The 27251-nt window shown below is 42.6% G+C and overlaps 3 protein-coding genes across 7 annotated transcripts; 1 reads left to right on the forward strand and 2 right to left on the reverse strand.

Moving 5' to 3' along the window:
• Window positions 1–3042: 3042 nt before the first annotated feature.
• On the reverse strand, window positions 3043–8614 carry tnnt2c (troponin T2c, cardiac). Of its 4 annotated transcripts, none has more exons than XM_071502595.1 (3): window positions 8597–8614; window positions 7738–7796; window positions 3043–5483 (listed from the first exon to the last, which is right to left on the reverse strand). In XM_071502595.1, the coding sequence occupies exon 3, from the start codon at window positions 5473–5475 to the stop codon at window positions 4612–4614; it is 864 nt and encodes a 287-aa protein (XP_071358696.1). In that variant the 5' UTR covers window positions 5476–5483; window positions 7738–7796; window positions 8597–8614; the 3' UTR covers window positions 3043–4611. The 4 variants fall into 4 exon arrangements, with proteins under 4 accessions (XP_071358696.1, XP_071358693.1, XP_071358695.1 ...); XM_071502592.1 differs by lacking the exon at window positions 8597–8614 and adding an exon at window positions 7981–8059; XM_071502594.1 differs by lacking the exon at window positions 8597–8614 and adding an exon at window positions 7965–8044.
• Window positions 8615–8635: 21 nt separating this feature from the next.
• On the forward strand, window positions 8636–11326 carry LOC139635360 (transcription termination factor 2, mitochondrial-like). Of its 2 annotated transcripts, none has more exons than XM_071502590.1 (2): window positions 8636–8785; window positions 9790–11326. In XM_071502590.1, the coding sequence occupies exon 2, from the start codon at window positions 9804–9806 to the stop codon at window positions 10941–10943; it is 1140 nt and encodes a 379-aa protein (XP_071358691.1). In that variant the 5' UTR covers window positions 8636–8785; window positions 9790–9803; the 3' UTR covers window positions 10944–11326. The 2 variants fall into 2 exon arrangements, with proteins under 2 accessions (XP_071358691.1, XP_071358692.1); XM_071502591.1 differs by lacking the exon at window positions 8636–8785 and adding an exon at window positions 8804–8897.
• A 547-nt stretch (window positions 11327–11873) lies between these two features.
• On the reverse strand, window positions 11874–27251 carry cry1a (cryptochrome circadian regulator 1a). Its single transcript, XM_071502575.1, has 14 exons — window positions 26302–27251; window positions 18933–19041; window positions 18682–18824; window positions 18391–18575; window positions 17968–18056; window positions 17505–17645; window positions 16226–16537; window positions 15268–15419; window positions 14534–14736; window positions 13855–13971; window positions 13609–13707; window positions 13411–13494; window positions 13052–13156; window positions 11874–12732 (listed from the first exon to the last, which is right to left on the reverse strand). Exons 1-13 carry the CDS (start codon window positions 26457–26459, stop codon window positions 13056–13058), a joined length of 1893 nt encoding a protein of 630 aa, XP_071358676.1. The 5' UTR covers window positions 26460–27251; the 3' UTR covers window positions 11874–12732; window positions 13052–13055.

Genomic DNA, 27251 nt, shown 5'->3' on the forward strand with positions numbered 1-27251 from the left:
ATATGAGGGAACCTGAAGTGCAAAAATGCTCATTTATGTCTGGGTTTTAGGACCAAGAGCTGGAGGGCTGCGTTCAAAAAGTCTTTTTTGCTTAGGAAGGTTCCTAACTGAGTGAAATGACCTGTAAGTATCTTTAAGTGGCAGCCATAATAAGAGCTGCTCCAATCCTCTAAATGCTAAGGAACAGTGCTTCAGTGCTTCCTTTCTTATCCCCTTTAACACACAGTACACTGGACAACCCTCTACAAAAGGACAGGAGCTGACAATTCCTTGTGGCAGCAACATTTAAAGAAACGTGCTATTACACATCAATAACATCTGCCACCGCATAATTACATAGCCGAGTGTCCACTTTTTCTAAGTCCTGAATTCACTTTCGCATCTTTCCCTTTAACAAGAGCTGTGTAAAGTAGCATCAAATGGAAATGTACAAGTAGCTCAAAGTTGTACTCAAATACTTACGTACCTTATGTACCTAGTTTCAGAGCACTTCTACAAGACTGCATGCTGTGATCATATAACACCTCTCCTCCACAAAAGGTCCAAACCTTTTGTGTTGTAATTTGTAGTTCACCCCCAGACTCACACTCTGTTGTGTTTGCAGGCAGATACAAACACTGACAAATGATGTATTTCAGAATAAAACCCCACTGTCTGCCTGAAATTATGCCACAAAGGCTGGGATAATATGATAAATTATTGTTGTTATGTTTTCACCAATTTCATTTCATCATAAAACTGATTTGTCTTTGCTGCCAGTGGATGTTAAAAGGTTCTTTGCACCAAAACAAGACAGAAATGTTTAATAAAAATGTAAAACCATGGAGTAAACAGGGGTTTACTGCTGTATCATGAAGCTACGGGATGAGTCTGAAAATGTGTTTTCATCTCTCATTGTGCTCATTTAATTCTCATTAAAGAAAATTGTAAATAATTAATAGGAACCGTGAGCCACTACATCACACAGGCTCGTGACAGCCATTACGCAGGATATGTGGAGTTAAATACACGCTGACGCACACAAACATATGGGAAATTAGAGTCAATAAATCACGACAGCCATCCCTTGAATTGGTTTGTTCCTCCATGGCTATATTTACATGCAGAGAACAAGTTCAACCAGCTGCTGTTTATATTTTGCTTAGTCTCATACAGTGGAGTCCAAAAGTCTCAGACCACATTCCCACGTTCTCAGACTTTGGAGAGTTCAGATGTTTACATTAACTATTTCTGTAGTTACGCCTCCACTGGGAGAGAAGCAACTAATTAAACCACAGATGGAAAAGACTGAGAGTAACACACAAGGAGTGGGTCAGCAGATACCTCCTTCCTTCCTCCATGACTGAGCAACTGTGACTTATGCCACTTAGTGCCTGTACATAACAAGTCACTAATGTATGATTACTAGAAAATGGCATATAAGTAAACGCTGAAATCTGCTGGTCACATCCACCTGTGGCACTCTTATGACTGTGCATGTGTGTTCATAATAATTACAGAAAATATCTCTATAAATACTTAAGTTTGAGGCACTCTTCTGTCTGAATACAAGTGTTCATGTTTATTATAATGTCCTATGTTTGAGTTGACTGTCAGTTTACCACTGCAGCAAGATGCATTTGCTCCTCAGCCATCCACTAGAGGCAGTTTTCATGTATAAACAGTACTTTTAATATGTACTGCAGCCAAATTCTTAGAGTTCTCTTTGTTAGTGGAAAGGGACTTAAGGCTAAATACAAAGACAAATGTGTCTGCACCAAGTATTGTTAAATAATATCCTGTCAATATGCCTATAATACATTGAACAGCTGCTGACAGACCACTTGTTAAAAAATACTCACTGTCTGTCAGAATTTAAGACAAGTAAGGAGCTTTGACATCTTGTTTTTCTCAAATTAAATCAAAAACTCTATCAAGGTCTAGATGATGTGAATTTCCAGATGGATAAACTTTCTTTAGTAAGCAGATTTCTAATCCTGTCTCAAGGAAAACAAGATTTTAAAGACGCTTTTGCAGCTGAGAGAACAAACTGTGGCCAAACATCCCTACAATGCAAAGCAACAGACGACTGAACAGTGAATACAGCTACAGATCTGCATCAATCTAATTAAAATACGGATTGTCTGTGGAGAACCAAATCAGATAATAAGTTCCTGGTCAGAGTTCAAAGTGTGGCACAGGAACTGTCAATCACACAGCGCTTACATTATTCTCTGGTCTCTGCTGGGTATTAATGAGCAGACAACACGCTCCTGAACACCCTGTAGCTGCTGTTCGTGGTGCGCACACATGCACACACACATACACACACACACGCACACACACACACACACACACACACACACACACACACACACACACACACACACACACACACACACACACACACACACACACAGCCTTTTTGACAGGAGCAGCCACGTCTCAGCTCCATGTGAATCTCAGTAAAGTGCACGTTTTCCTTCAAACCTAAATGGCATCGATCACAACAGAGCAGGAGCAGATGTAAATAAACTGAAGGAAACTGAATCCAGCAACAACTTGTTGTCAAATTCAACTTCAGCAGCAGAGTTGTGGGAACATCTTGTTCCCCCCGGTGCACCATGGGTAGTCGACTGATGCACTGGTATGTCCCGATGCTGCCAAGTCAGGCATTTTTCTCGACATCATCAGTACAGACCCCCACACCTTTAAGCTGAGGTTAGTGGGGTGTTTGTGTGAGTGGGCGTGTTGAGGCAGGAGGGGGGGTATAGAGACCTGATTACACAGACAGCCTCTCCCTGTCTCTATGGTAACCTGTTGACATACTATCACGTCTGGAAGGTTTTAATGGCTTGTCGCGGCCGTGAGAGCAAAACAGCGGTAAGGCATTGACACTCCAAGCTTGAACGACAATTGAAAACCGCAGGGGAGAGAAATTTGCCCGTACCTGGGTCGGGCATACGTCTCACTGCAGGTCACTGTCAGTAAAGAGGGTTTTCTCCACTGTGCACTGAAAAAGTCTGTGTCAGTGTACTCACAATCAAAGACAGGGAGTCTGTACCCACTGATATTTGGTTTTTATTTAGTTAGAATAGAGTTTTACTTTCCACTTTAGTGTAAAACTAAATACAAGCACATGGCAGGCTTATAGAAACTGAGTTAATTGTATAATTCTACAATTAAAAATATGCATTGTCAACACATGCAAACATTTAGCTGTGTAATGCACCTTTTCCAGATGTGTATGGTTTTAAAGTTGTTTGCTATAAACTACTGTTCTAGTGCCACCTAGAGGAAATAACATTTCACTACACTATACATTGACATTCAACTGACCTGGAGGAGGAGACAACAGTGGACACAAATTGAATGGATGTGAATGCAAATTATGTGGCAATTCAGATCTACAATGTGGTTTTAAGCATTTGAATGATTAAATCTAATCTAAACTGTAAACTGGGTGCACTAGCTTTTCTTGCACCTATCAATTGCTACAGAATCCTGATTTGATTAAATGATTAAAATGAGAAAGTGATTAGAAGCAGAAATAGGACTTTTTTTTTTTTGCAGATATACTGTAGTCTTTTCCACAACCACAGTTCTAGTTCTAGTTCATATGTCACTTCGGCTGATAGACTAACAGTATTTATCCAACTAACGGTGAGTTTCAGAGTTTTCCTATATGATAGTTGTTTTATATCAAATAAGTGAAATTAGTCATTCGTAAATTGCAGTACATTAAAAGCTATAAAGAACAGGGCCTTTTTGATTTTAGTAGGATAACTTCAGACATCATACACCCCTCTGTGATCCTTCTCCCACTCTTAGGGTGGTGGGCTCAACACTGCTTGTCCTGAGCTTCGGAGACTAAATTAGCTGTGTAAAAACTCAGCTGTGCAACACCTGTTAGACTTTTCAACTGTTTAACACAACCCCACCCATGCTACTCTTAACCTCGTCATTAGTTAAGTATTAGGAAAACTATTCCGCCTTGTTACAGAGCTGCCTTTGTCAAAAACAGTGACATGTTTCAAGAGGTTTCTTAACAGCAGAGTAATCAGAAAGAGAATTAGAAAGAGAATTTAGAGTTACAGTAAACTGAGATACGTTGAAGAGCCTCTCTCTTCAGATCATTGCAGAAGTATGAAAACAATGATACTTGAAATTAAAATAATTCTTGATTTATTGGAAACAAAAATTCAATTTTAGCATCTTATTTGAAGACTTTTTTTCAACCCATCATCACATATTTCAGAACGTTGGCACATGAAACTGATCATGAACAAATGCACTGGTGAAAATACTGTTAGAGACTGCCACAGTAAAATAAAACACAAAGCATACTCTGGTGGAGCAGTAAACTAACACCACCACACATTCAAATTTAATAAACTTAATTGGTGAATAAGGGGAATTATTTTGTCTCAATAGAACAATCACACATGTCATTCAAGGTATTGTGGCTTCATTAACTTCATTTCATTCACTTCATTCTCCCGGAGCTCTGAAAAAGAAGGTTCCCCTCAATCTACACCCAATTCCTGGGAAAGCTTTTATGGTACGAGTTGTAAATAGGAGCCAAATAGTCCAGAAACAAATCAGCAGTCCGCTTGCCATGGACTCTGTCCCTCACTTCCAGGAGCCAGACTTGCCTTTGGCACTGCGGGAGGTCTTAGATGCTTTCGAGCCCCTCTGGTGGTCGCTGACCCGGTTTCGGAGCACATAGATGTCGTACTTCTGCCTCTTGAGCTTTTCGGCCAGCTCAAACTTCTCGGCGTGCAGCTGATGGAGCCACTGCCAGAGGTCCTGCGCCTTCTCTGCCAGCTTCTCCTGGTTCAGGTGGTCGATGTTGAGCGGCTTCCTGCGCTCCATCAAGGCCTTCTTCTTCTCCTCTCGTGCTGTCAGCTTCTTGCCTTTCTTCTGGTCCACCTTCTGCAGGTAGCCACCAAACGACTTGTTGGTGAATATCTTCTTCTTCTTGGCTTCCTCCTCAGCACGCAGTTTGGCCGCCTCCTCCTCACGCCTCGCCCTCTCCTCGGCCAGCCGCGCTTGGTGCTCACGCTCCTGCTCTGCACGGACACGTTGTTGTTCGGCTCTGTCAGAGCGACGACGCTCGATGCGGTTACGCAGTGCGACCAGGTCTTCCTCCTCCTTCTGACGGTTGGAGAAATGCAGCTCGATCAGCGTCTGGAGGTCGTTGAAGTCCTTCTCTAGTCTCTTGCGGTGGAGGTCGTCAAAATCCACCTTCTCACCATCAGGGAGCTTTGGAGGAGCAATATTTGGAACATAAGTTGTCTTATGTCGTGGTTTAGACTCTTCTTCATGCTCATTTTCCTCAGCGTGCTCCTCTTTCTTCTCTGCTTCGGTGTCCTGCTGCTCTTCTACTTCTTCTTCTTCTTCTTCTTCTTCTTCAACTTCTTCCTCCTCATTCACCTCCTCTTCCTCTTCCTCCTCCTGCTCATATTCCTCCACAATTTCCTCAGTGTCTGACATGATGGTACCTAGGAGGCGATCCAGGGAAGAGAGAGAGGGATGAACACCAAGACCAGCTGGTGTCTCGCACAACAGAGATGACTGGGGTCTCGGGCGTATGCCTTGGGGGTTTTTAAGGGTTTGCCTTTACCATGTGACCGTGGGCTGACCAAAGTCTCTGGAGTGTGGGTCAGCAGCAGGGCAGATTTTGAGACAGATGGAATAGTCTATTTTCTCCTTCACAAAGTCTTGTCAGTCACATACACACCCCCACTTATCCCCTAAAGACCCCCCCTGCTGTCTACTCTGACCCTGCAGTGCTCCTCATTCCTTTGTAAGGACAAGACGAGAGACTATTTCAGATTCACAACAGATGCACACACACACTTGTGCTTTCCAGTCCCACAAAGCAACACATAGCATCATCCACAACAAATAACATCCATACTTTTAGGGGCCCACTGAGCTGCCTGCACCGATGAAAGAAAGAAAGTGTGGAGGCAGAAATACAGAGGACAAACAGAGAAAAGTTACCTCAACTCTTTGCTGAATAGTGGATAATTCCATCGACCTCCATGGACAGTCTTTGAATCATCTAAATGTGATCATAGTTTGGGGAACTTGCTAATCCATCATGATAGTGTGAAAGCCACTGCTGAAAAGCATGTGCTGTTTAGGAACTTCCATTAACAACACAAATTGCGATCTCTTAAGTACATCAGAGCCCTTGAGGATTTTAATGGCGGGAAGTTACAGCTGTCACATTTTCCAAGTTGAGCTAATACCTTGAATATCCTGTGCCAGGGATATTCAAGGTATTAGCACCAACAAACTAATGTTATTTTGGAGTTAAAAAGTAACTAAGTGTAAATTTGGTTGTTTTTACACTATTTTTTTTTTGCTATACATCTATCTATCTATCTATCTATCTATCTATCTATCTATCTATCTATCTATCTATTATTTTGTCATCTTTGTCGTCAGTCAGAACACCAACAGTTTTTCCTGTAAAGACAAGCAACACTTAAAGATAGGCGCCACGAAAGAGCTTCAATAAGAACAATGACGTGCAAGATGAGCTTTACTGGTCCGGCCTTGTCTCCACTTTGGAATGTAATGAAAACATTCTTGCTATTGGAGGCTCCTGCTTTCGGCTCTGACTGGATTAAAGCTTAATTGCTCCCACTGAGCAGCATTTAAATACTGATGTCAAGAATTTATGTTCCCACATTTTGAGTTATCGGTGGAAAAGGACAAACGCTGTTTTCAGAGGATGAGGTAACTGACAAGGACTGACAGGTGCTATGTAGCATCAGAGAAGCCTGGTTTAATTGCTACATGCTCCTCCTTAGGATAAACCTTTGTACATTATTCTGCTGTAACACATTGTCTCCAGGGGGTTGTATTTCAGTCTTATAAATCTTCTGGAGCTCAGACTGAGTGGGGGTAATTGTGGCCTTAGAGGGCCACAAAACAAGTCTTAAAGCCAATGAGAATGTCCCATGTCTGTCTCATCCCAGAGTGGACTGAGCTCTACTAAAACATGCCTGAGCACAACATGAGGACAGCAGGTGGTTCCAGTATAATCAAGGCGCCCTCGGTTGACAGTGGCAAGGGACAACTGTGTCCATCAGCAAAGAAAGGAAACAAATGACAAGGGCTATAAATAGCCACACTCACAAAATGAACTCATAGTGATACAGTAAAACTCCTGTATGTTTAAAGTCAATGCAACTGCTTCCTCCTAGTTGTTTTTAATTTTAAGTCTTTTTTAGTCTTAAGTCTTAGGCAAGAAAAGTGTGTGTTGTTCATGGGAAGTATCAGCTATACTTCAGCAGGCAAACATGGGTGCACACTGACCTCATGTGGTCAATACTGTGCATCACAGTTAAGTGTGTCCCATAGTGTTGGTCTCCAGTTGGGGTTGAAATGCGTCTTTACTGTGAATATTGTCGGTCACCATACTTGCCACACCACGAACGGTTATTTTCCATATCAAATCCTTTATTAGAATTAATGTGTCTGTTTTTTTGGCCCTGTTACAAAAATGTTTATGACTTTACACAACTGACCTCACTTTTAACATTTCAAATCAGAACAATGGTGACGGTGAATGGTTACATCCCGAGGGTCTTTGTCATGTATTTGGTTTCACAAGGGATCAAATTACAAAACAAAGACCAAATGATATTTTCAATACTTTAATGAAAATTTATCAAAATATGCCAGAAAAAAATACAAATAAAAAGGGAAAGAAAAATAAAATCCCTAATTAGTACTCACCCGTTACAGCACATGCAACCTGTAGCTTACATCCTCTTCTTTTTCCAGTTAGCTTTGTGCTAACAAAAGAAAAACAGATGACGCATTTAGCATTTTTGAGTGTAGCTGGTTGAGATGGAGCAAATGCTAATTACTCATTATAATTTTAGTAATTTACCAATAGCAATGCATCATATAATTTATGTGTGAAATCTTAAAGACCCAGCACACCCATGGCCCATCCTCACATGTGTTTCCACTCACGTTGCCTTCTCAGTGCTGTGCTCCATTAGCACCTCTGTCGAGGCCAGGCAGTGAACTCAGTTGTTGTTGTTTGTATAACCACCTATTCTCTAATCAGACAGGTTAAATGGAAACACCTGTAAGGCTGTGCAGAGTACAATATTTCTCCCTGTAGATTACAATCATAAAGACAGGGAAATTGGAAATACAAGTAAAGTACAAGTACCTCAAAACTGTACTTAAGTAACCAACAGTACTTAGTTACATTCCACCACTGTTGTTTATACGTTGTATGCACAAGGAAATTTATATTAATTTTCTTTGCCATAAAAGTCATTAACAGACAATGTAATGTAAAACTATACCCCAGAGACTCATCTTTTTAACTGTTGTAGCTAAAATAAAGGTAGTTGATGGGAGTTCATTGTTTTAACCATAGTTTATAGATGCAAAATCATCTTTGAAAGAAGTTGATATAAATTTAGGAGAGGTCATTAACTGTTGAGCTGCTAAAATAATGTTAAATGTTTGTTGTTTTTTTTTGAGCTGCTGGAGTTACATAGGAGCCAGTTATGTTGCCCTCATTATTCAAAGCCAAATGTGTTTCCACACGTGCTTCGGTTTCTGCATTACATACCTGCCACACCCCCGCAGTGAGGGGAGCCTGTCCCGGCGGCAGCGGCTGGTGTGGGCCGGTGGGCGGGCCGCAGCCGGTCACATGCCTCCCATGTGTTTCCCTGTGACTCCGCCCACCGGCGGCGCTCCTGTTATGAAAGCAGAGCAGTGGGTGTTCACAGGAGTCCTCCAGCTGCAGGCTTTCAAACTGGTAATATCCCCGTTTTCATCATTCCTAACATGCAAACAGCCATTCTCTGTGTGTTTTCTGCGCGTTGTCATTAGTCTGCCATGGATTTCTTTGTGTCTTGTGGTCTCTCGGGGTGTGTAACTGTAACACATACATAACATGCAACATTCACAGGTGTTAGCCAACAGGGACACAGTGTTCCCTGTGCTTGTTCCAGCCTGTGAAAGCTGAGGACTTTCACTTTTAACTAAATCTTTACAGGGTTAATTCCCTCCCATGCAACTTAAATAAGCTGAGATATTTATTTAGGTGTTGTCTTATATGCTTGAACCCATGGAACCATTTTACAGCTGCAGAGGACTCTCCAAAATATACACAGAGTATTCCTGAAGCTTGAGAAAAGGGTGGTTTAAGGGCCATAGCTTTAGTGAGTTTGGTTTTGTGGGTCTAGAAAATACAGGTAGTGAATTGGTTTTGCAGAGAAATCAGTCTGTGCGTTTCTATGTTCCACACCTTCCATGTCATAGGACAGAGATCTTGAAATACCCTGATTCCCAACCTTGATTCGATAAGGCTGAGGGTTATGAGGTTAACAGGACAAGAGAGAAGAAAAACTCTGCTCTAACTCTGTTACACAAACAAATGTTTTTGGTTTTTTTTTTTCAAATGTGTAATTCACTGGTCCCAGCTTCTCAAATAATAAATACCAATATTTGCTGTTTTTTTCTTAGTGAAATATGGAATAAATTTGTGGGTTTTGGTTGTACAAAACAAGGGATGAAAATGTCAGTTTAGGCTTTATAGATTGCAACTGTCATTTTTCTCCCTTTTCTGAGATTCTATCCAGAAAATACATCAAATAATTGAGAAAATATTCGTCAGATTTCCAGTCAGTTGCGTCTTTCCAGGACAGCTCCATAAGACTGCACAAGTTTTATCAAGTTGTACCTTGATCAATCAGAGCTTTACTTGATGCCTGTTCTCTGTGCTTAAATGTCTTTGCTTGTTCTTTGTTCTTCATGCAGATCCACTGTCAACAATGCTTCGAGTCACCACTGCCTCCCTGTGCACCTACTGTCCGAGGATAAGGCTGCTCCTCCCTCCCGCTGCCTCCGCCTCCACTGTGACCTCTCAGAACAAAAGACTGGAAAACCAGCACACAGTGGACTCCCTCTGTGAACTGTCGGTGGACATCCGGAAGGTTCGCAAGTTCAAGAGCTGGGTGCTGTCTGAAAGCTCTGCGTATGTGTCTGAAACTGCTGATTTGTTGAGGGACATGGGTGCAGACACAATGGCAGTCGCCCGGATCCTGGAAACTCACCCTGAGGCCGTCCTGTGTCGGCCGGAGGATGTGGCCGCCCAGAGAGACCTTTGGGTGTCTGTGTGCCCCAACAAGCGTGAGCTGATGAGCATCATTGAGAAGTTCCCAGCCTCCTTCTTTACAGTAACTCACCACAGCAACCAGCGGGCCAACATCCTTTACCTCCAGAGCCTTCGCCTCAGCAAGCGGATCATCGGCAAACTGATGGCCAGCGCCCCGCAGAGCTTCAGTCGACCTGTGGAGCTCAACCAGGAGGTCATCCACACACTGAGGGAGACCTACCTGGATCTAGGCGGTGATGAGGGCAACCTGCGTATTTGGCTGCAGAAGCTCCTGAGCCAGAACCCGTACATCCTGCTGCGGCCTGCTGAGGCCTGGAGGGACAGTCTGGGCTTTCTAAGGGAGCAGGGCTTCACCACAGAGGAGCTCCTCAGCCTGGTCTCCAGCCTCAGAGCCTCCATCGCAGAGCTGCAGCCTGAAGCCATGCGGCACGCGCTGAACTACATCGAGGGGACTCTCACCTGCTCCCAGGACGAACTCAGGCAAACAGTGATCCGCTGCCCAGCCATTTTGTACTACTCCTTGCCCACGCTGGTGGGGCGCTTCCAGGGGTTGATGGATGTTGGAGTGAGCATGGAGCAGGTGAAGGAATCTCCAAACGTGCTGGAGCTCACCACACAAATCGTGCTTTACCGTATCCAGAAGCTGGCTTCCTACGGGTACGACGTACGCTCCGGCAGCTTGGACGTTATCGTGGGAACCAAGAAGGACTTTGAGATGAGTTACAGCAAACTGCACCTCAGACAGCAAAGGCCACTCTTCAATCCTGTGGCTCCCCTCAGAACTGCTGAGGAGTGAATGCCAGAACGCGTTGATATTCTGCACTATGTTTGTTATTTACTCCTGAATTTGAGACGGGGTTCCCACTTTCACCTTCGTGCAAAATGCATGAAGAAGGGAGGCAGTTCGAAATATCAAACCTCCAGCAATACTTGTGGTTTTGAGAACAAGTTTACTATAAAACAAACACGTTTTGACCTGTGGTCTTCATGGTCTCTTGATTTGATGCTGAGGGCTCTTCTGAAAATATGACACTGTGACTGTTTTGAAATCTTAGTTTTGGGAAATAACCGACTGTGGAAACGAGTCTCTCTTGTAAATTAAGATTTACTACTCATATGCATTAACTGTTTGTTGTAAACTGAACACATCGGATGAGCAATAAATGTCAATGTCTGTTATGTCTTTTAATTTTTTTGTACAGACACCTCACTGTCATCCATCCATCCATTTTCTTTTGTTTATCTGGGGTTGGGTCGCAGTGGCAGCAGGCTAGGCAGGGTATTCAAGATATATAATCCTTCAAGTGAGATCTGGCTCTACCCCGGGGGTCTCCTCCCAGTTCAACGTGCTCAGAGAACCTCTTAAAGAAGGTACTCAGAGGCATCCTAATCAGATGCCCCAACCACCCCCACTGGCTCCTATCAACATAAAGGATAAAACTACTCCTGAGTTCCTTCTGGATCTTCAAGCTCCTCACCCTACATTTTAAGGCTGAGCTCATTTCAGCTGCGGTCCAGGACAACGTCCGCTGCACCATCCGTCTGTCAATCGTCCCGCCCCATCTTACCCTCACTCCTGAACAAGACCCCGAGATACTTGAACCTGCTCAGAGTCGAGGTTTGCAGGGAAACATCATCAAGCGTGTTTAATTTGAGCCAAATGTTAAATAGATTACAATCTTGACTTTTTTTCAACAGTTGAGCACCAAAGAATAGACTGAAACCATTTGTATATTTAGCCCAGTTTTAATTAAACAAGCACATTGAGAAGGAACAAGAAGCAAACACAGCAGTTCTCTCAGTGGTACATTTATTGGGAATTACACGGGGGAGACACCATGATATGAAGACTCTTTATTCCTGTCATCTTTTCTCAAAAACCATTGACAAGGGCAACAAGTTGATATTAATGTCATAATGATATCGCCTTTACAGTGGCAAGGAATAAAACAAGCCAACTAGTACTCAGATAGAGAAAAGGAACCGATCAAAACACTTCTGTTGATAGATACATTGGATGGCTCAAAAGGGACAAAATTGGGAAGTAGAGTAAATGAGGACAGGCAGCTGTACGAGCAGAGATACAAGATTTCTCACCTTTTTTTTTTTTTTTTTTTTTTTTTTTAGAATGGACAGTCTATAAATGCTTTTGTTTTTATTGAAAATTTTCGAAAAATGAAAAGATCCATCCACAATGATTTCTCATATCAAAAATATATCAATGGGTCTATGGCTACACAAAGAGAGAAAACACACATACAATATCCAAATATTTACAAGTTGTATGTGAGCCGAAATTAGCAAATTCATTATATACACAAGGACTTCAGTCCCAGTAATATTAACCCAAAGATAAGCACAGTGTAGCAGCCTCGGCCAGGTCGTGCAGTCCACATGAGAATATACAGTCCGATTACTTGAGAAACTTTTACTTGTGAATGAATGTGTTTATTGACAGGTTCGTATGCTCCTCCTGAAGGTGTGATCATGCAACGTTGTAGTGCTTTAACAAAAATGTAAGTCTTAGCGTCCACTTTGTGTTGGCCTATGGAGGGCGTATTTCAGCGAGTCTGCTCCCGACACGCCTGTGTGGAGAGAGAAAGGACATCAATATACTGACTATTAAAAACAAATAAATGCACCTAATAGTCTGAGCAGTTAACTCTTACTTTTGGGAATCTGATTAACACCTTAATTAAGCTGTGTAAGACATCACATTAATTATTTAATGATTAAAGCGACCACCTCAAGTCATCATGTGCAACTTGAAGGATATTATTTTTCTTATTGTCAACAAATCCCATGAAGATCAAAATCATCAACCAGATCTGCAGCTGGAAATAGTTCCCAATAAATTCACAATTTACTTTAAGTAAATAAGTTTTAGTTTTGTTTCCAACTAACCGTCCTAGTGACTGCTCTGCCTCTGGACTTTAGAGCTTTTTCCATTCCCAGAGTCCTCGTTGTGCCGTTTGCCACTGGTGTGAGTGATGGAGTGGTGTTCAGGCCCTGAAAAAACAACATAGTTTGGAAAACCAATTCAGTTTTACAATCTCTGTCACTAAGTCACTAAAAAAAGAGATGTAGTTTAGGATAAAGATAATAAACTATACAAAGCTGTTGCAATGGAGCACCATGAGTCTGAATGTTTTCATCCTAACAAACACAAACCCTCAACCAAATAAGAATGAATCAGTAAAATCATCAGTGTTAACTGTAGAGTCCTGGCCTTTCTCTTGGTCTAAAAGCACATCAGTACTCACCTTTCTGAATGATGGGGGCAGGAATCTGCTGGTTGCTTTGAATGTAACACATCATACTGGAACTGGGGCCTGCATAACCTGGAACTAGTGAGAAAGAATCAAGGATTAGCAGAGATAATACTGGACTTTAACAATATTGTATGAAATGGTATGAAGGTGAAAGATTAAATAGATGAAAAGTGGTTGCAGGCCCCTCACCCTGCTGGTTTGTGCCAATGTTGGTTTGTGGATCCCCCTGCAGGTACATCATGACACCACTTTGCCAGTCTCCCTGGGGCTGAACCGGCATCTGATAACCTGACAAAAACAGAACAAAAACAAACAGTTCTTCTCCATAAACATGACTTGAGTGCAGGTGGCTACAGAGAAAATTATGAGTACTGCAGAGGTTTGGAGCGAGAGAGGAGGAGGAGGATGAGGAGGAGGAGATCTTGTGTCACTAACCAGATGCAGCTGCAGCGTCATGTGTTGTCTCGACGTGGAATCCCATCACATCTGAGGACGCCTCATTGTTAACGTTGCCGTTACCATTGGAGTTGGAGGGAACTGTAGCCAAAAGGCCTGAGGACACAGAAAACAGTCAACAGCTTATAAAAAAAAATACAGGAACTTTAGACAGAGACGATCACATCAACTAAATCACTGCAAGTTTAGAGTTCTTATAGTCGTTATCTGGTGGTTTCCAAAGATTTGATCAACTATTTTGGAACAACTCTACTCCTTAAAACCCACTCCATAGACATATGATGTGGCAGTCCTCCCTGACTTCTTTATCTTCCTTTAATGGTTCATTTTTGTACCTTGCATTTATATTTTCTAATTCTAATTGGTCAATAGGGAAATAGGACCAATATGTTTTTTGACCCCATTTTACTCACTGGATGCAAATGTCCTGCAAGAAAGTGAAAGTAAAAAGAAGCTGGTTTCTACAACAGGACATGATCCAAAGCAAACTTCAAAAAAACTCTGTGGGTAGAACAACTTGAAGTGATCTACAGGACGAATGGGGTAGCTCCAGAAGAGGAATTTAGGCGATCCTATTTTTATTCTGTTGTTCCTGCTTCATTTTAACATTAAAGATATTTATGAGACATGAGTCAAGTGTCTTGGGTTGTGTCTTTACCGAGGCCCCTGTAACAGGAGAGCTGCTGGTAGATCTGTTTCATTCGCTCGATGTTGAGACGGCTGGCCTCAGCATGATGAACCATAGGCTTTGGGTAATGCACTCCGATAATACATTTGGCAGCCTTCTGCACGCTCTCCGGAGCGTTCCAAGGGTCATAAATATACTTGGCTGGAAACCCTCTGAGAATGGGCAGGTAGCGCCTGAGTGGAGAGATGAAGAGGTTTAGTGAGGATGTAGCGTGTTGGAATTTATTTGTATGACAAGCTTCAATATCTCAGGTTTACTTCTACCAAGGTGGGATTAGCCAGCACTGATTTATTAGTGTGTCAGTGTCGTCCACCTCCCTGGCTGCAAACATTAAAAACACAACTGCAGTTTTTGATGTTAGTTAGTTCTTCATTGAAGGTCAAAAACGGTACATCTGAGTTTTATATGGCACTGAAGAATTTAATTAGCCTGAAAAGGTTGGGAATATTTTATCCCACAAATCTTTAAAAGATTTTTTGGAGGGTTTTCCAATCACAAATCATCTCACCTGGATGAAACACGGAGAACTTGTAACATTTTTTGCATTAACAAGATCTAATTCAAAGATTACAGATCAATAACTCCTATAAACTCAGTCACCCTTTCAACATTACAGAATGTAATAAAGCAACACGAAGGTTCCCACCTGCACTGCAGCTCTAATTGGGACCACATACAGAACACGAGCAGATCAGATAACTCACCGTATGTAATCTCCGTTGGGGTCCGTGCGTCGGCCGAAGCCCACGGGGCAGTAGCAGTGGAAGAACTGCTGGAAGAAGGAGCTGCAGGAGAGCCACATCCAGCTGCCTGCGTTCACGCTCCAGTCTGCGTCCAGCAGCAGCTCCTCAAACACCTGGACACACACATCACAATCAGGCCACACACGAGGATTCATCATGTCCTTTGGTCCTCTGACAGCTGTGATGGTTACGACCACATACGTTTGTCTCTCAGATCATTTTGTATTCAACCTCACCTCCTACCACTGCAGCAGACAGCAATTCTTTTTGTCTTTTTGTTTAATTTAATAAAACTAAATCTGCAATTTTATCAGTTTCTTTTGAATATTAAATAAATCTGATTAAAAACAAATAATAAAACAAAATTTGGTGTGAAATATGATTTTGCACCCAGCTCCACTAGGGGGCTCTGATTCCTTCAATTTGTAGTCACCTTCACCACTACTGTAAAACAGATGTATTATTTGATTTTGAATCAGTGGTTTTGTGGTGATGTTATTTAGCCTTTTAGAGGCTGTAAGGCCCAGCAGGATGATAACGTGTCATTTATCTATATAAAAAGATTTGCTCCCTGCCACCTCAGGCCTGGGTTGACTAATCCCTATTTTTATTTTTATTTTCTAAAACTAGAAAACATTTCTATGTCCTGGAAGCATGAGAACCACATTTACTACAAGGTGCAGTGAAAAGTCTCTTCTGGAAGCAGGAACTATAAAAACTCTGATGTGTTCAGGTGAAGATAAAATCTTTGTGAGAATTTAAAAAAGTGTGGGTTTTTTTTTCTTTTTATGATGAGTCAAGAGAATCAAATTAATTTATGTCTGTGGGGAAAAATATCACAGGAAACAAGAGCTAGATACCTCCAGACAGAAAAGTATATACCGGAATCTAAAATTGTGAATCTATAAGCGCGGTCTACCTTCATGCCCTCCTCCCAGCTGATCCACAGGTCTCCTCTGGTCAGGAAACAGGCCACAGCGTGCCTGGCCAGGTGGTGGATCCAGCCCTCCTGCCTCAGCTGAGTCATGATGGCGTCGATCCAGGGGAAGCCGGTGCGGCCCTCTGCCCACTTGGCCAGCGCCTCGGGGTTGCGGTCCCAGGGGATCTGAACACAGATGGGGTTGCTCTCCATCTTGTCGAAGCACGGGTTGTTGGTGGCCGCCGTGTAGAAGAACTCGCGCCACAGCAGCTGACCGTAGAGCGAGAGAGGAGGGGAGCTGTTCTTCTTCACCTGGTGGGGTTGGAGAGGTGGAAAAAAGCAGCATGAAAACTTGTGTTTAAATCTCTGGGAGATTCAAATCAAAAATAATCTTTATTCGTGTTTTCAAAAAAGACAGAAAAGCTTCATCAAAAAGGAATTCAGGCTGGCAGATATTTCTTTAATGACTTTTTACTCTATTTCTTTACTGTAAACTCGTAGATTTGACTCTAAAAATAAACATCACACACAGGAGGGCGTGAGCCCTTCAAATTAAGATAGCTGTGGCTATTTAACCTCATTACAGAATAAACTAAGAACCTAAGTGTTTTCAGAACAGTAAATACAAAATAAAACAGATAAAACTGGTATTTTAGTTGAATATAAGACGACCCTGATTCAACATCTGTTTTTGGAAAAAAAAAGTTTTCCTAAAGACATTTCTATTGGCTCAAGGAGAAGATAAAACTCCTGGAAATTTCTACTACAACACAGATTTTACATGTGTCATTTATCCGGGTATTTTTCCATCACAGCTGATTCCTCCTCCTGTGTTTTGGTCAAATACTCAGAGAGTCTCCTGTGAGGCCTGTGGAAGCAGTAAGAATGACTTTCTCTGACAGTTAACATCTGTCAGACGGTCTTTAAACTCCTCATCACGGCATCATGTGACACAGCGTAATATATTCATGTCTGCATGACAGATGAGTCCAACTTGGTTTCACTCAGAATCTGATTTCTCCAAAACATGCCAGAAAACTCTTCTAAGGAAAACCAGACTGACTGACACATCTGGGGCAGTCACAGTATAAACAGATTTAGCCTAGCAACGCTGAAGCTACACAAACAACCCAACCCACAAATACACTATGACCCACACTTTGCAAACATAACTTTCAGATTTAAAAAAAAAAAAAAAAACAGTATTACTCATACACTCAGCTGATTGTTAGACTGAACCAGAGCTGTTCTGTGTGTGTTCAGATGTTTGCTGACGTACCTTCCTGTAGAGGTCGGTGAGTTTGAAGTAGAAGAGGCGACAGGAGAGGCAGCCGAAGCGCAGGTACGGGCTGAGGCCCGTCGGGCTGGCGAGCAGCGAGTTGGCGTTCATTCTGGGACGCTCGAAGTTGGCAACCCACGCCTGGTGGCAACATGGACAAATTGGCAGATATGAAAAGGCATTATGGCGTGGTGTTATGTCATAACAGCTGATGAGGTTTCTATCAAGGCTGTCACGCTGGGAGAGAAACAACCAGCTGACAGTTGTATCTAAAACCTCATCTTATGTAACTGTGAAATCTGGGCTCTTTTCATGGTTTTCATTCAAATGACAGACTTAGGGGAGAAACTGATCAGTTGTAATTCAACACATTTTTGAAAGAAACTAATAAATGCAGATTGTATTTCTTTTAAATTAGTGAAAAGTGTGTTATTTCTTTGTCCTTGTGGTGATTTTGACTGACCTTTCTCTCCAAATGCCTCTCCAGCCTCGTGAGGGCTTCGGTCTCTCCCCCCGGCCACACAGCTGAGGACAGACCCTCAGTATCAAAACCTGGAGAGAGAAAACATTCAAACAACACCTTAATATTCAGCCCAGGGGCCCACCTGGTGGAGCGCTTATCATCTCGGCTCAGACCATACCACAGTGGCCTGGGTTCAAATCCAGCTCAGCCCCACTCCCTCCTCCCTAAACTTCCCGTCTCTCTGACTGTCGCTGTCATAACAGTTCAAAAATAACCAAAAATAACTTTAAAAACAAAAAAATTCAGCGTAGACTTCTGAATTTCTTTTTGTGTCATGTACCTGTTGTGCATTTACGAGATAATTACTGTGAGCCCTGAGCTCCTCCCCCATGGCCCTCTCCCTCTCTCTGCAGCTTCACTCACCAAGCTCCTCCAGGGAGGGGACCCCAAACTTGTCATCATGGTCTTCGGACAGAGGCGTAGTGCATTTTCCCATGATCTCAGCCGTGATGGACTCTGCCGGCACCTCCACCGCGTCCATGCGACTAATGAGGGTCTGGAACCGCTTGTAGGTCAGAGGGGACTGACCCCCGTTCAGCTCTATGATCCTGCACGGGGGAAAACAGGAAGTGTTCACAGATAAAGTTCAGCTCTCATGTCACTGCTGGTTTTTCTGATGGACTATATGCAGTGGTCAGGGCAACATTAACTTACTTGTCCAGGTCATAGAGAGTGTGGGAGGTGCGAACTATCACCTCCACTCCAGCCTCAGAGGCCAGCTTCTTAATAGCTGCATCTCGCTCCTTCCCAAAGGGCTCAGAGTCGTACTCATAAGACAGACGAGAAATCTTCCACTCCTGGAGCACAGGGAATAAATAAATAACATGAAGTAAGCTACAGGAGAGAATATTTAGGGCTTGAACACTGTTTAACAGCACCCTGGTGCTCTGAGTTGAGCATGTCACCTTGAAAAGTCTGGGAAAGACATCAGTGGGTTGGCCTCGTATCACAAACAGACGGGAGTTGAGCTTACGGAGGCTGGAGTCCAAGTCCTCAAGACTCTGCAGTAAGAACCTGCAGGGCGACAGGGAATAAAGCGTGCTTCAAACATGACAGACATTTACAGTTATTTATTCAAGAATATGTCACGATGACATTAACCCGAAAAAAAGAACATCTTGTTATTTGCAATCAAAGTTTGGAAGTGAAACAGTGCAGAGGGAAAACTCCTGTTCTGTGAATTCGCCTGGTTGTTTCAGCTTGTGCTTGGTTTGACAAGACAACAAGATAAATACAGCAAACTTAAGGACCAGTTTCAATTCAATTGGCTCCTTGAAATGCAGATTTATGCAGCACGGTGCAGCGAAATCTAATCAAGACCCCCACTCACTCTAAAATACAATATCGATCTGTTCACAACAATATGCTGACGCAACAACTTCTCCCAGAGTTTAAGGATTTGAAGTCAGTGACCTCATTCAACAGATCCAGTCAGTTTTTTTCCACTGGATGTGACAGAAGTGATGTCACACAGACAAATGCTGCTTCCTGTTACGTGACAATGGCACAGAGCTGAAATGTAAATCTGCAGATCTGTTCCCCAAATTTAATTCCTACTCGACGGCGGCCAGTTCCTCTTCCTCTCATCCTCATCAGAGCACAGCATGAAAATGAGGATTCAGGTGATGATGCAGCTGATTAATAAAGACATTTAAACTCTTTCCTTTTTTAAAGTCACAACATCAAAAGCAGAACTTTTCATATTTAAAATTTACTGACACAACAGATGTGTCTTTTACTAAATCTAGAAAATGTTCCACCAGGGGTTAAAATGTGACGACCAAAGGCTCAACAACCTGAGCAGAGCCGCTGTGTGAGTCACCAGAAACGTCTGACAGGATAATGTCAGTTAGCCAGAGGAGGCAGCAGGACAAACGGCCTCCTTAACCGCAGTGAAGGAGCCCATTTCTGCTAAATGTGTCACAGCTGGTTAGATAACAAAGCCACAGGCAGAACAAACCGGGAACTGGACATTCTGGATGACAATAAAAAAAAAAAACCCACATAAATAAAACCAACTGCTGCCTCATCAGAGAAGACTGTATGTAACAGGGCACGGCTGACACTGCTCTTTTATTCAGCAGAACACTTTTAGAGACTACACTACAACAACCTATGTCTTCATATTCAGCAGCAGACTGCACACTGGCTCCAAATCATTTATTTAAATGGATAATGTTTCCATCCCAGTTGGATCTTTACTGGGTCAGAAGGTCAACTAGCACTTAAGCTTTAAATCACTATGTTTTCTCATGTTGATACAAATCCAAGGTAAATTCTGTTCATCACTTATTGCCATATATCTACACACTGATGTGCAACGTTGTCTCTATTGATTTAGTCCAACCACAGGTGTTAAACTTATGTATAAATGGAGCAGCAACATTTTTCAGTAAAAAAAAAAAAAATCCCAAAATTCCTCTGTCCAGGTCTTCCAGATGTGAATATCTGCTGGTTTCATTCACCCTCTGTCACAGTAAACTGAAAGTGTGGTTTGTGGATCGTTGGTTGAACAAAAAGAGAAGCTATTTTAACTTTAGATCCAGGAAACTGTGATGTTTTGTCTCATCTCTCATGACAAATAAAACGTGTCTTCTAATACACTCTGTGAGTTCATTTCAGCTGACGATGTCTTTGCCTGAAGCCTGCAAATGTCCTGTTCTGTAAATTCTGAATAGCATATTTTCATATGACAATTATTCCTGACAACTACTAACTGCCTTCTATGCTGACCTCCCCTCCCCCACTCCTCACATGATTTCTGCAGAGTTGGGCCTGAAGCCAGCGGTAAAGTTAAATGATTTTCCTTCAGGGCACCAGTTTTCTTCTTTGTAATCCTGACAGTGTAATTCCTCCTGCGATGGCCCGGTTTAACTTCCACTTTGCATGAATAAACAAGTGCCACCAGGTTACTGTGCTGAGGCAATGAGAAAGCGTACAGTATTTCTACTCTCCTTCACTTTCTTTATTACCAGCTGAAGTATAACTTTCAAGCAGCATGCTGGACTTTTGCTCTTGTCACTGATGCATCTCTCATTTAAACAAACACAAGCCTTGACTTCATCCTTAAGGCTGAATCATGCAGACAGTGGATGAGTCAACCAATCTGCAGCCACTGGAGTTTAATCATCACCGTGTGTGACGTCAGTGAACTTTAAGAAACTGACCCAACAGGAGCAAATATGACCAAGAGAAACACTGCAGCAACAACACAGTGGTTGTGTTTCAGCTTTATTTTTATCATATAGCTTCAGATTTTATCCTCCCAGAAAGTCATAAAAACCAACTGTAAACATCAGAGCACACACACACACACACACACACACACAGGTCCAGACAGAGCGGCAGTAATATGGTGCTTCCCGTGCTGTTGCTATAGGTACCAAAGTTCGTAGGCGGAAGCTTCCTGTAGCACCAGCTCTAATAACGTGTTTCACTGATATGTAAGGCAGGTGTGTGTGTGTGTGTGTGTGTGTGTGCACACTAAAAAAACTCACTCACTCTCACTCTCCTGTTTATTACCATAATGTAAATACTTCAGTGTCTTATGAAAAGCACAGGCCATGATTTTGCAGTCGTACACTGATTTTAATGGCGTCCGTGACAGTTTGTAACAGGGTGAAAGGCTCAGAGCTTAAACCCATCACCCACCATGGTGTATTATGAAAGAGCCAGTGAGAGAAAAGTCAAACAGTGTCTGCTTCTACACAGGGTTTAGCAGCTGTGGAGAAATATGATTCATCATCCACAGTCTGGAGGATATTCTTAAAGTACATCCACACACAAAATAAAAATCCTAATGACAGCGAACTACCTGCAACATTCAGCCCTCACATTATCTCCTAAACCTAAACCCAGCACCACTACAATGTCAAACCATTTTTCCTGAAGGCATCAATTTTCTTTGGACCCCACTAAATGAGCCACAATGAGATCAGAGCTCAAATGAAAGATGATGGTCGGAGCAGAAAGGTGCACAGTGAGGCTCCAAGCTATTCTCAAGCTCCGAGTGGAAGTGAAAGGTGTAACTAACAATGTTAACCTCACTCCTCTGCAATCGTCTGCCAAGGCACGGATAAACAGCACAAAACAAGACAATACTGTCCAGCCTTTCCATGACGCTGTGCACCAAAGAGGACTATAGAGTGAGAGTTAACACAGAAGTGGATGAAGTCCAGAGGGGCATCTTTTCTGTCTGTAACAGCCAGGGCTGGCTGTATTTATTGCCCAGCTGATAGATATTCTTTTTCTTTTTTTTTAACATAAATGTATAAAATCAACAAAAATCTTTATAAGAATCCCTTAAATTTCATTATTTAATAATTAAAAGGTATAGATGCATTCTTGATAGGGCATTTAAACTTGCGCCTTATAAGCATTTCTGCTGATACAGTTCATCTGTAATGAGCTAATATATTAATATTGTGATATAATCACATAATTGTGTTATATCACATATTTCAAAAATGTATATATAGCACAATGTGGCAAAAATTGATGTCTAATACAATCAACTTTTTACATATGTAGAGTAACTTTGCTAACATACTGTTTATCAACATGATCAATAATAATGCTGAGTGTGAGCTGCACAATGAGGCTGCAGAGAACGTTCCCAGGGGTGACTTCCTATTTTGAACATATAGGATGTGGTTTATTGTTTTGTTTTGGTTTTCTTTTGTTTTTTTGCTTTACATTCACTGAGCATGAATGTTTTGTTTGCATGAACACCTGCTCCACTTTTAACAGTCGCACTGTATACAGTCACATCAGGAAGTGGTCGCAGCCACAGACCTATCTGATGGTCACTGAGCAGCGCTCTCACATCTCAGCCCAGATTTATCCCACCGGTCCAGGGATTGAGTTTGAGGTCAGTCACTGTGTCACTGCTCCAAGCCAAGGTCACTGTGACACAGCAAAGCCAGACTAAAGCCTTCTGACCCCAAAAGAAAAGCAGTGGGCCTGATCTACCTTCATCTGGGGAGTTCAGACAATGCACAAAGTCTACAAGGTTTACTGCCATCCACAAAACAAACAACAAAAAAAAACCTGTGTCTGCTTTTCATTATTCCTCCAAGCTCCCCTGTGAGAGGGACACTCCTACTTTCCTCCTACTTGCTATAACCCCTCTATTATGCAGCAAATCCACACTAATTATATCCTTGCGAACTTATTTCAAACAAGTAGTAGAGGTAAAGGTCTTTCATGATCACGGCCCACCCAGCATAACTTGGTCAACTAGCTTCAACTGCTTTAAGCATAAACTGCTGAAATGGATATCAGACAGAAGCAGCGTTGTTGGGATTAGTGCTCACCACAGATAGCTGGGGTCTCCTGCAGCGGCAGAGAACAGAAGTAGGTCAAAAGGACGAGAAGCGTGGAAGGTTTACAACTAACACACTGACCTACTTACGCCATGCGTGGAGCTGTCGGGGAAGGAGGGAGGAGGAAGGGAAAATGATTGTGATTATGTCATCTGGCATTGACCCACCTCGTTCACTGAGGAGCACCGGCAAAGTCTCAAGGACAGACAGGACGACTTCTACACAAGCAATGCAAATGAGAGGAACCTGTGCAGGAGCTGTGAGCTTCGACTTACAGAGGCTGCAGACTAAAGAAGGCTTCCATCGCCTTCAGCACAATCCTCTTTTCGCATTAGCATATCACTGTCTGACTGTCTTTTTCTTGCTTTGAGCTGTGTATTCTGAAACATACAAAATCACTCAGCTTTGATTCAGGCAAAAATGTCATGTTTTTAACATTCAAATCTTGTGCAAGTACATCACACATTTAGACGGGAGACAGGAGCTAGAAATCTCAGCTCAACTCTCATTTTAAACTCATAACAAAAAATCATTTCTCTTGACTATGAAAAAAAGAGATGTTTTAATCCTCTTAGTATCTTTTCTTCTATATATTTTCCAACCTCTTTTTAAGATGAAAGCTTTTATTTCATTTACATGTCTGATATGTGCATAAAAAATTAAATAAAGGGAATGAATCAGGCCATACTGAGTGATCTGTGTGTGAGCTCTGCGTCACCCCCGGCTGCCGTTATATAACTGTGGAAGCATAACATGGATGCTCCATAACAGGCACGCCTTTGCTGCTGCTGCTGCCCTACTCTTCCAGTGACGGCATGGGACTGCAATACAAACCAGAGTGCACAGCGGGAGAGGAAACTCAAACACCCAGCGAGACTCCTGCTGCAGTGTAAACCTTTCCACGCAGAGGCAGTTATTTATCTGACTGCAGGCTACAGCCCACAACTATGGGACTGCGCTGAATAAATGTCTGGGTCATAGGGCAAGCTGGGTAAGAAGGACGGCGGCTATTTATTTCGCCTGAGAAAACTTTCCACGCAACACTGAAGGTTAACGCTGACTGTCAGCTGGACGGGTTTGAGGATGAAGGTTAGAGAGTAGGACGAAGCCAGTGGGTTATAGGTTGGCGAACGGTCCACTACCCTTAACAATCCTTGCTCTTATCTCTGTCACATGAGCCTGTAAAGCTTTATATACTTATTAGTATCACCAGACCCAAACAGCCTATTCCTGTCTGCCACTCAGACCAGTCTCACACACACCTGCTGACAGTCTGGAGTTCAGGAAATGTAAGTTATGTAAAACATTTGTATTAAATGATGCGTAACCTGTTCACCAAAGAAATGTCTGGAAGAGCTCTAATCCCTGTGGAAGAAATAACTAACGAACTAAAAAATGTCATTTATATCGCCACAGTTTAGTCACCAGTATGATCACAACGGGGTCTTTAAAGAGCTGGGGACCCTTGATATGAAAGAGTTTAGGAACTGACATGTGCAGTCATAAGGCATTTTACAAAAAAAAACACATTATACCATAAAGAATGGAGACTGCAATCCAGTTTGACAATAATTATAGTCTAGTCCCTGCGAGACTGCAATTATTGGTGAGGTGAGGGTCAACACTCCAAAATACTGTTTACCAGTTTGACATCCTACTCACTTTTTGAGGAGAAGGAAAAGTAATGTCATAAATTATATGCAATGTCAGGCCCCATTATTTATTTAGCCTGATTTTAATTATGTATCTGAAGATGTTTCCTCTGCTCTTGATGCTTTGTTTAATGGTAATTACTGGGGAAAGCCTGCAGTTTTATGTCCAACCACATCTGAGGATGTGATGGAGGAGAGTGCAAACCACTCGTATTAGGAGTGCACAACATACATTAGTGATACACTATGGTGTCAAGACCAATATTATTAATAATATATTTACACCTGGCATATAAGTGTAATATAACAGTTATAGCTCAGGTAATTTAACATTAACCATTTGATATCTTATTGAATGTGATCATTCCTGGACCTCTTTCAAAGGACTGAACTTTTTGTTCATTTCAAAAACATGTTGTCATCATAAAGACCAGATTATCCTCATGTGACATAAACAAAACTTACAGTGGCAATGAACGTCTCATGAATGCACCGGCGTGACAATGGTGGGCCAGACTATCTGTTACATGTAAGCTGCACCCAATGTCTTCAAGTGACTGCAAACAGCTGACAACAGAGATGCTGTGAAACTGGGACAGGTTCTATAGAAGCAGTGTTTTCAGTCGAGCCCAGCCTCTGCACCAAAAGGCATCACAGTTACAATATCCACTGAATTAAACAAGCCAACAGTCAACACTCATGCATCACCATGGCGATCAAGGGTCAATAAGTGATGAGGTTTACCAATCCCAGTTACTTTCATTATTGTTTACTTTGGTCTGGAAATGTCAGAAAATGGTAAAATAAATCAATGAGTGCATCACATGTTCGCACAGCCCAAGGTGACATTTTCAAATACCTTGGATTATCTGATCAACAGTGTAAAACCCAAAGATATTTAATTCGCTATCATAAGAGAAAGAAAACATGCAAGTCCTCACATCTGAGAAGCTGAAACCAGCAAATATTTGATAATTTTGGATCAAAATTATTAAAATTGTCGATTCATTTTTTGCCAATAAGCTTGTTCCTTAGTTAAATGATCATTCCAACTCCCAGTCAGAGATCAGCACAAAGAAAAGCCAATTTGTGCATCCCTAACTTAGAGCTGCAATGTCCCCAAAGGTCAGTGCATGCAGGATATTGCACTATGACACATGACATGTATGTTGCATTTGTCACTTGCATAGAAACATATTTGTGAAAGCGAGTGGGATGCTTCTCTTTTAAATGTGCACGGATGACTCTGGTGCTGCAGCACGGTGCTCATCGCTCTGTTTGCTGGGCCGTTTCCTCACCTCCACCTGTTGATCCCAACGTTGGACGATCCCGCAAACCAGGGGTCGAGGATGTAGATGCAGCGGACGGTGTCCGCTCCCTGCAGAGATTCCTTCAGCGACGGGTTGTCGTGGAGCCGCAAGCCCTTCCTGAACCAGTGGATCGTATTAATGACCATTACTCAACTGGACGAGTCCTTTTTTTTCCTTTTTGAATGATACCAAAAGTCTTTTTGAGCTCACTCCACTTTGATCCCGACTCAGTGACAGTTATGCCAAAGGGTAAAAAAAATCCACCCGTGTGAAGAAAAGTCCGTGTATGCTATTTTAGCATACAAGCCTTTGTTGTCAATAATGAGGTCCAACTTTTAAATTAGCCTTGCTCTAAAAGAACCTTTTCCATAATGTCAAAGAATTTATAGACCGATGGCTGCTGAACCATTTGGGCACAAGGCAGAGCGCGCTCTCCGGCGAGGTGGCGGCCAACCCGGCGGGCTTTAGGACCCGGCTCGCTGAGGAGCAGCAGCCTGGCTCGTTGTATAACTTGTTTTTCTGAATGGTGAAAAATGAACGTATAGATACACACGCACTGAAAGGCTTTAGCGGGGTCGCAACTCTATAGGCATTACCTGAGTATAACTGATAAACAGAGTAATTCACTGGCCTGTAATCTGAGGCAGCTGGTGACCAGGAGACACCGTGGCAGGACCGGCTGCTCCCCGCCGCGGATACCGGGAAAGCTGGTTATGTAAATACAGTTTCTGACTGCGATGCTGTCGAGCTCGTCGCCTAAATGCGACCCGGACAAACACTTAGCTGTTAAAACCCCGTCTCTGCTCCGTGTGCCCCGTCTCCCCGGCCGCCGAGCGGATGTTTTGAGTGGCTATAACAGAAAATTTTCCCCGACGTCCGCGAATAGACGCTCGTCCGCCTCGCCGCACCTACAGCCGTGGCTCCGCCCACTGGAGACG

Source organism: Trachinotus anak, unplaced genomic scaffold (assembly GCF_046630095.1).
Source record: "Trachinotus anak isolate AG129_WGS33_773 ecotype Australia unplaced genomic scaffold, CSIRO_AGI_Tana_v1 ptg000018l, whole genome shotgun sequence".
Classification (NCBI taxonomy): Eukaryota; Metazoa; Chordata; class Actinopteri; order Carangiformes; family Carangidae; genus Trachinotus; species Trachinotus anak.

What these genes read in the sequence shown, in the direction of transcription:
- LOC139635360 (XM_071502590.1), top strand. Translation starts at nt 9,804, where the DNA reads ATGCTTCGAGTCACCACTGCCTCCCTGTGCACCTACTGTCCGAGGATA.
- cry1a (XM_071502575.1), bottom strand. Translation starts at nt 26,459, where the DNA reads ATGGTCATTAATACGATCCACTGGTTCAGGAAGGGCTTGCGGCTCCAC. An exon ending in CCCCTCCCTGGAGGAGCTTG is followed by an intron (nt 18,057 to 18,390) that starts GTGAGTGAAGCT and finishes TTCTCTCTCCAG; the next exon opens with GTTTTGATACTGAGGGTCTG. An exon ending in TCACCGACCTCTACAGGAAG is followed by an intron (nt 16,538 to 17,504) that starts GTACGTCAGCAA and finishes CAACCCCACCAG; the next exon opens with GTGAAGAAGAACAGCTCCCC.
- tnnt2c (XM_071502592.1), bottom strand. Translation starts at nt 8,006, where the DNA reads ATGGAGCACAGCACTGAGAAGGCAAC. An exon ending in CACAGCACTGAGAAGGCAAC is followed by an intron (nt 7,797 to 7,980) that starts GTGAGTGGAAAC and finishes TTCTTTTGTTAG; the next exon opens with CACAAAGCTAACTGGAAAAA. An exon ending in GGTTGCATGTGCTGTAACGG is followed by an intron (nt 5,484 to 7,737) that starts GTGAGTACTAAT and finishes ATCGCCTCCTAG; the next exon opens with GTACCATCATGTCAGACACT.